We start from the raw sequence: 8,246 nt of genomic DNA, 5'->3' as shown, positions 1-8,246 counted from the left end.
AAAAATTCTCTTTGTTTCCTTCCTTGAAAACATTTAATTTCTTCTTTGAATTGAACCTACATTGTTCTATAAAATAAACAACTTAATTTGATGCTTTGACTTAACTATAGGCTAAGGATGATAAACTTATTTGATTTGGCACAGTTGACAATAAACATGTAAATCCGATTAATGTACCAATACCACATTTCAATAAGAAACATAATTTAAATAAATATTTTAAAACTAGTATACTTAACTTAATTGATATGATTAAAATTGAATTCAATAATTAGAATGATGAAATTGATCAATGAAACTAATTGCCCTGTGCTTTAAGATAGTATGAAGTTTTTGAAAAATGCCAATGCCTAATCAATAAATTTAGTGTTTATGTCTAGCTTGAGCAGCAAAGAAACTTTGGGAATAAGTCTATTCCACATTATTCTGTGTCTCAGAATATTGCAGGTTTTTGTTTATACATTATGCTGTAAAATATAAATTGCCCGGGACTTGTTTATACATCATATAAAAATACTATAGTTCAAACTCTATCCGGTTCACAGAAGGAAGCAAACAAGCTAACAGTTTCAGCTAAGTAGTGCAACAGCCAAAATGCTACATCTATACATAGAATCACGTCTAGCAAAAGTACTGCTGGTTCAAACTCCTGAAATAGAAAGCAGTGGACTTGAGGGTTGATTGGTCTTTTAAATTGGGGCTTTCTGTCTTCAGCAATCAACTGTAGCTGAACTGGCACTTCTCAGAACCTGTCACATTTTTCATTACAAAAATGTTATTAAAATGAGCAAATGCATATGTTAAAGTTAACCAAGTATTTTAAGAAAAAGAAACACAAAAAGATGAATAAATCTTTGGAATTATATTTCTATTTGCATATTGGGAAGTAGAGTTTGTGACATTAAATCAAACTTACTAGGATCAACGGTTACAAGCATGGCAGTCCCTCCAAAGTCACAAGTTCCACCTGTCGCCTTGGTGTTTTGCCAGTAGCTGTTGAAAGCATATGAAGCGTGCGAAATCAATGTATTGGGTTGAAAGCAGGCCTCATTCGGCTGGATTGCCTTGCAATCTGCACCAGACCCACATGCATAGTCCATGGCTGCTTGGATTATCGGATCAGGCACTGTCGGCTTAGCAACACACCAAACACCAGACTTTGACCCTTTGCCTGGAGGAGGCGGCCCCAAAGGAGGTGGGTTCACCATTGGCGGTTCATAAATGGGTTGGCCTGGAACATGCTTAGGGGGGTTGGGAACATGTTTTGGTGGGCTAGGCTGATGTTGAGGAGGACTTGGGAAAATGCTAGGTGGACTGAGCCCATGTTCAGGGGGATTTGCTGGAGGGGTGTGGATGTTACTAGGTGGTGGAGGAGTTGCTAGTCCGTAGCTCATTGGAGATGGCGGAGGGATGGAAGGTGATTGTGGGGTGAATGGAGGGTACTGATAAAAGGGAGGAGAGTGGTCAGGCTGAGGAAGTGGTGATAGTGAGTCAAAAGGTGGTAAATAGAAAGGTGAGTTTATGGTATATGGATCAACATTGGAGTTGACACGATTTGTTATTTTTAGTTTGTTAATCAACTCGCTGATTGGACTTTTCTGGAGCTTTGAGCCTTGCTGCTTCCATATGTGAACCATAATTCTGGCATCTAATAAAAAACAAGACACAAGAAACAATTTTATGAACCATATATATAGTGCAAATAATAACACTCTAACAAACTACATTAAACCTTAAGAGAGTGTAAATATGTTTAGAGGAAAAATCCTTCATGTAGATGTATCAAAAACTTGGAATTGAATCAGACTCAAAAAGAGAAAAATAAAGGATATATACGATTGGAGGGAATTTACATACCACAGCGAGTGAAGAGAATGGTGGGTAAAATGGAAATGCATACGACCGAATTGAGCAATCTTAGATAGTGCCCCCTTGCATCCATGGCTCTAAGCAAAGCTTGAGAGTACTGACTGAGATGAGCAACTCTTTGGGGATGAACTAGGTGTATAAATATAGAATGTTGACGGGCCAAGGACGTTTAGTTAACAGGGAAAAGGAGAATGGAGCAAAAGAAGCTGGCCAGAAAGCGGAATTATCAACGTAGGGAAACTAAAGAAGATTCCAAGCCAATAGTTGGTATTGTCGCACTAACATACAGATATGCTAGGAATAAATGGACTGCATTTCTTTTAGCTAGTTAGAATATATGCTTGCTTGGCGATGGAGGAAAATAGGGAAAAAATTTTGAGGTCTTGCACTTTTGTTTTGCTTGCTTTCCACTCAAAGTCGAAGAGCACTTGGTCTGGTATCCTCTCATCTAGAATCCTGAAAACCATGCTAGCGAAAATGTTCCAGGAAACAGTAATGCATGTAGGAAAGGACCTAACTTCACGGAGTGTTAAACATTATATCTGCATTCTTGCATTTTTCCAAGTCATCCCCGTACAGAATTGAAGCTTCAGGGATGTGGCAGATCCATCTTAAGTTTCTTACAGCTTCTCTGTGAAGTTGCACACGGATTACACGCATTCAAATAATTTGGTTTTGAAAGCTCTGGAAAGCCATATCATGATGATTTGGCATGCACATGAACACGAAGCAAACGATAATAATTCATGGGAGGAGAAAAGACTTTGAGCAAAAGATAGGCATTCTCTTATGCTTATTGCTAAAGGCATTGCAATTCCGAAGACGCCACTCCAAACTAAACCTTCAAAATCCTTGGCTGGAATATATTTCTTCTACTTTGGCCAGAAGATTACATTTGTAAATTCTATTGTACGTCATATGGATATTAAGTCCTCAATAAAGTTCAAGAACAAACTTACAGGGCGGCCATCGACGCCAAGTAGGGGCACACCTATAAAGACAGAACATCAATCCTCGCAACTCACTGAGCCAACTTTGGTTAAGCATTTGAAATTTAACTTGAATTCAAATATTATTAGGTTCTTACTTCACTAAATCATTATCTACGTACTCTTTGGAAGCAAGTTGATAAGCTTGTTCATGATACGAAGGGTTAAAATGGATAAAGCACCAAAAACGAATGATGGGGTTTTCTGCAACCTCCATTTTACTGCCTCACATCAACAAAGTTCAAAGCTGTGCTTCTGGCCCTGTACAAGTTCACAGTTTGACTCCTAGCATTTGACAAAGATTCAGATGCTTTCGTTGATCTTGCGCTATTGTAACGTATAGGAGATTCTATTACTTCGGATCGGTAACTTAGATTTTGATAGGGGAAGTGAACAACGAAGCATATCCTATTGGTCTGCTGTTCATCCCGCTCCATTTGAAATCACGTCCAGGAATCGTTTCTTTTTAACCTTAGTAATTAAATTAACAAATTTACACATTCTATTACCATCCAACGATCTAATTGATGACGTTTAATAGGATACATCCATGCCAACCCTGTTTATCAAGAGTCCAAATGATGCATCTAACAACAAACCAATTACCCAAATCACCAGCTTATAAGAACAAAACAAACAACTTACCAATAATTTCATAAAGCCAACACCAATTAATCAGGAATTGCAAAAAACTTCTCAATTTAATAAAATTCTCCAAAACAGGATTACATACGTAATACCAAAGGTTTTCTAAACCTGTTTCAACTCACTGATAATATGAAAACAAAACTAATGTCTTAACAAGTCAAATAACCAAAACAAAGCCCTCAAAAAGCAACCTTACTTCTTGTCTTCTTTCTCAGCCTCAGCTGCCTTCTTCATTCTGGCACCAATATGGCGCTCATTCATTCGTTCAACACGGAGCTTGTTATAGGCCTTGAATGACTTCATCTCCTCTGTCACCTTCACAAGCTCAACAGAAGGCTTCTCAAGAGAAATAGGCATGTATGGTCCTTGCACTTGGGTTGCAGTTGCAAGCTCCTCGGCAGTAGAATCACCAGCCTAGGGGAACACAGAATAAATAAAGTTAAAAAGCACTAAACAAGATAAATAAAGGATTTAACAATTAATCACTGCAGATAGGCCATATAAAATTACCTTAAACTTGCGAGCACGTCTTGGGAAGACAACTAGTTTGGCCTTGTATGTCTTAAGCCTCTGAACATTGGCTTGAAGACCCTCAAGTGACCGGTTCTTACGGCGGTGATCAACTGCAATACCGATGGTAGGTGCAAGTTTCTTTGAAATACCAGCAGCCTGATTAGAAAATAAGATGAGTGTCACATTCGTTACAAGCACATGCAAACTACAGCAGGGCGGGAATTACACATCATCCAACATATCTGCAATACGGATCCATATACACATTTATAAAAGCACCGGCAGAATTCATTGATCATTTTAATTCTTAACTGTTCAATTTTAAACTTGATTGCCAATAAAGGTGTTAATAATATTTACAGTTCTCACAGGCAGAGAAACAAAATATTTCTTTAATCACTTGAAATTAGTGTTAGCAGTTCAAAGGAAGTTTATCAAAAGTCAAATCCACAAATCTCTAAAAATAAAAAATAGAAAAAACCTAAAACCTAAATCAAGGTTCTACAACTAGTAAGAATAAATACTACACTTAAGAGATCGAGGCCTTCTAAAAATAACCCAAAATTGCAAAACAAATAAAAAGAAAGAGAAATGGAGAACATAAAACAGTATACCTTAAGCTCTTCAAGAGTGAAACCCTTGCCAGCTCTCAATTTCATGTTGTACTTCAAAGTCTGGCCATGAACAATTGGGCGAAGAGGCCCAGAAGTTGGCCTTGGAAAGATCCTTACTGCCTTCTTTTGCCTTGCTGGAAATCCAAAACCCCATTACACGTCAATTTTAGCTACTAATTCTCTAACAGGAAAACAAAACAGAAAACCCAAAGTGACAAAAGACCCACCAATCCTTCTTCTGGCCTTTCTTGCTGGCTGATTGAACCAAGTTTTCACATAGTTCTGCCAGTGCTTCCTAAAGTGGCCATTGGGTATAACATTGTTATGCTTAACCATGACTTACCTGAAATTTCATGCAAATACAAACCAAAATGTCAAATTATTATAACAAGGAAATGAAAAAATGAGAAGAAGAAATGAAAGGAAATAAGCGGAGGACCTTCGGCTGGAGGTTGCTGGGGAGAGAGAGATGGTGGAGGATCGGCGCAAAGAAGAATGAACCGCTTTAGCCCTCTTTTTAGGGTTTTTCTCGACTGCAGCATATTTATATACTGCTTCTGGTTTAGATCTGACGGCTGTTCACTGAACCCTAGCAATCTGACGGTGTAGGCTTAAAATGTACTTTTAACATGTTTGTATATATATGTATATCCAAACTGAAATGGGCCAATACTCTGGAGGCCCAAAAGAGGAGAATTACAAAAAAAAATATCAAAATTATATTAAATTGATGCTACTTCCATATTTAAAAAAATAATTTTTTTAAAGGTTTAAAAAAAATAACCTAAAATTCATATGAATTTTAATGATAATATATATTTTTTAAAAAATAAAAACAGATAAAAGTACCAATTTTTTGGACTAAGATAGCTCCACATAAAAAAATTTTCAATAAGTAAAAATAATTTAAATAAATATAAATATTTTTAGACTAGACAAATCTACATAAAATATAACTCTTAAAATAGAAATACAATTTCCTAAATTAAGATAACTTAACATATTAAACTTAAAAAAATAATTTAACAAGAACACGAGAACGTAATTACTCAAAAGATTTTAATATTTGTAAGGTACAACTTTACAAGATTAATATTAACTATAGACTATTTCAAATTTTCTAATTTGTCTTTACAAATATCCATTTTTAGCATAGTAACTCTAGAAAACATATTCTTCTTAATTTTTTACATTTAGCGATTTAATTTGCTTTAAAATAGATTTTATGCAACAACCTTTTTACCTTTTTTTTTCTGTTTGATAATTTATGTTGTTTTAGAAGTAGCCATAATTTCATGATCTTTTGCTCAATATCTTTTCTTTTGATGCATTACTCATATAATCTTTCTTTGAGTACCTTTTCCACTAAATCAATAATTTATCTTTGCTTATCAACAAAGACAGATCAATATGTTAACCATCAATCTCTATTACAGTTGATTATGCTAGATAGTAGACTATTTTTAGTGAGTCCCTTTAAATTGTGAAAATAAAAATAGTAATCTCATTTGCTACCATCAAAAGAAAAAGATATTATCATTTTTTAGTAAAATGTTGTGTTCTAGACTACCTAAAAAATTAAGGTATCCCTTACCCTCCATATTTTGGCTATAATTTCTATCTTTATCCCTGCCTAAAAAATCATCTAAATTATTGTCGTCAATGATCATTTTCAACCATCTCCAATAGTTGCGATTTATGGTTAACTCATTATTCAATAATTTTTATATGTGAATTCAAAATCTAATTCTTTACTACTCAATTTGGTTATTGTAACATTAAATTGTTTCATAAATGATATAATCTTATCAACGACTACGTCAATCTAGAATGCCTTTAACTAGATCTAATCACCTACAAAAGCAATTCAGTGCATTATTGGCATGTTCTACTCATTAACAATGACAAATTAACATGTTGACAGACAATCACTATTAGAGCTGATTGTACTATGTCGTAGAATATTTTGTGGTAGGTCTTTTCAAATTATAAAAAGAGAGTAGTTATCTTATTTGTTACTATCAAAGTAAAAGATAAAGATTTACTTCACAAAAACCTATGGTAATAAATTTTACAACCATTATTTTTACGACCGTCATTTTTAACTAAAATGCTATATTCTAACTTATAGTCTTATATATTGTTTTTAAGACATTTTATCTCCACATTTTCCTTGAAATGTCAATCTTGTCCTTGCACCAAAAATCATTCAAATTAAGGCTGTTGCTGATCATTTTCAATCATCTGCAATGTTTGTGATTTATGGTCAAGTAATCATTTGTGATTTATGGTCAACTCATTATTCATAAAATTTTTATATGCAAATTCCGAATCTAATTCTCTACAACTTGATTTGGTTGTTATGACATTAGAGGTTGCATAAATGATATAATCTTATCAATGGTTGTGCTAGTTTAGAATGTTTTTAACTAGATTTAATCACTTACAAGAAGGATTCAATGCACCAATGACATGTTTTGCTCATTAACAATGACAGATCAACATAAGAATGTCAATGGGTATCTTATAATCAAATACCCCACATTACTCAACCCGATTAAATAGTATTAGGGTACCTTATAATCAAGTTCAAGTATAACTTGGGTAGTATACTACTACTTGTCATGAGTTTGAGTAGGGTTCAGGTAGGGACCTTTGGATACCTATTACTCAAACTTGATTATAAATAATTATTTTTATTATTAAACTTTAGTAATATATATTATTTTTTATAAATTTCTTATAATTAATGTATTACTAACATTCATTAATTGTCTTAAATATTGATTTCAAATTTTAATTTATTAGCTTAGTTTTGTTTAATAATATACATAAAAATTGATTTTTAAATTTGTTTTAATCAAGTATTTAATGGGCATATGTATTTAACGAGTAATGTTTAGAATATTCGGGTATGGATATAGATACGAGTACAAATTCAAGTAACAATACAAAAACTTAATCAAGTATTTAGAGGATTCAAGTATCCTATCAAATAACAAAGTTAGGATTAAGGTACCCAAAAATAAAGGGTACCGTTCCCATTGACATCCCTATATCAACATGTTGACTACCAATCCTTATTACAATTGGCTGGCTAGATAGTAAATATTCGACATAATACTTAAAAAAATTATTTAATTATTCAAGAAAATTTAAATAAATTCTTATTTTTTATTACGTTCAATCAAGTCTCAATTTACTTTTATTTTGAGTTAAATAAGTTTTTGTAACTAATAGTTGATTAATTGTTGTTAGTCAAAATGTCACTTGTTTTATGTCATGTGGCATTGAAATGACATGCTAATATATCATAACGAATGGTGACGTGACATGTTGATATGACATGATGACATGACCATATAACTTTCACTCTCCACTTCAATACCACATCACCATCACGTGAGTATAATATAATAAATGACATTTTGATTAATGACAAATAGTTAACTATTAGTCATAAAGGACTATTTGAGTTAAAATAAATGTATATTGGCTTGATTCAACATAGTAGAATAATAAGAGCTTATTTGAATTTTTTTGAATAATTTATGAGTTTTTTTAAGTATTATGTCTAAATATTTTGTAGTTTGTCTCTTTAAACTCTGAAAAA

General features: G+C 33.3%; 2 protein-coding genes across 3 annotated transcripts; both read right to left on the bottom strand.

The window, feature by feature from the left end:
* Positions 1-398: 398 nt before the first annotated feature.
* On the bottom strand, positions 399-2,106 carry LOC18612282 (uncharacterized). Of its 2 annotated transcripts, XM_007049002.3 has the most exons (3): positions 1,858-2,099; positions 917-1,648; positions 399-749 (listed from the first exon to the last, which is right to left on the bottom strand). In XM_007049002.3, exons 1-3 carry the CDS (start codon positions 1,940-1,942, stop codon positions 718-720), a joined length of 849 nt encoding a protein of 282 aa, XP_007049064.3. In that variant the 5' UTR covers positions 1,943-2,099; the 3' UTR covers positions 399-717. The 2 variants fall into 2 exon arrangements, with proteins under 2 accessions (XP_007049064.3, XP_088665925.1); XM_088809799.1 differs by lacking the exon at positions 399-749 and having other exon boundaries at positions 861-1,648; positions 1,858-2,106.
* A 1,434-nt stretch (positions 2,107-3,540) lies between these two features.
* On the bottom strand, positions 3,541-5,194 carry LOC18612281 (large ribosomal subunit protein eL13z). The gene is made up of 5 exons (XM_007049001.3): positions 5,073-5,194; positions 4,861-4,976; positions 4,634-4,767; positions 4,017-4,175; positions 3,541-3,920 (listed from the first exon to the last, which is right to left on the bottom strand). Exons 2-5 carry the CDS (start codon positions 4,967-4,969, stop codon positions 3,699-3,701), a joined length of 624 nt encoding a protein of 207 aa, XP_007049063.3. The 5' UTR covers positions 4,970-4,976; positions 5,073-5,194; the 3' UTR covers positions 3,541-3,698.
* Between the last annotated feature and the right edge of the window lie 3,052 nt (positions 5,195-8,246).

The sequence above is a fragment of the Theobroma cacao genome, chromosome 1 (assembly GCF_053813885.1).
Source record: "Theobroma cacao isolate CCN51 chromosome 1, ASM5381388v1, whole genome shotgun sequence".
NCBI classification, from domain to species: Eukaryota; Viridiplantae; Streptophyta; class Magnoliopsida; order Malvales; family Malvaceae; genus Theobroma; species Theobroma cacao.
The sequence above is the reverse complement of the archived record's forward strand: the minus strand, read 5'-3'. Positions and strand labels throughout refer to the sequence as shown.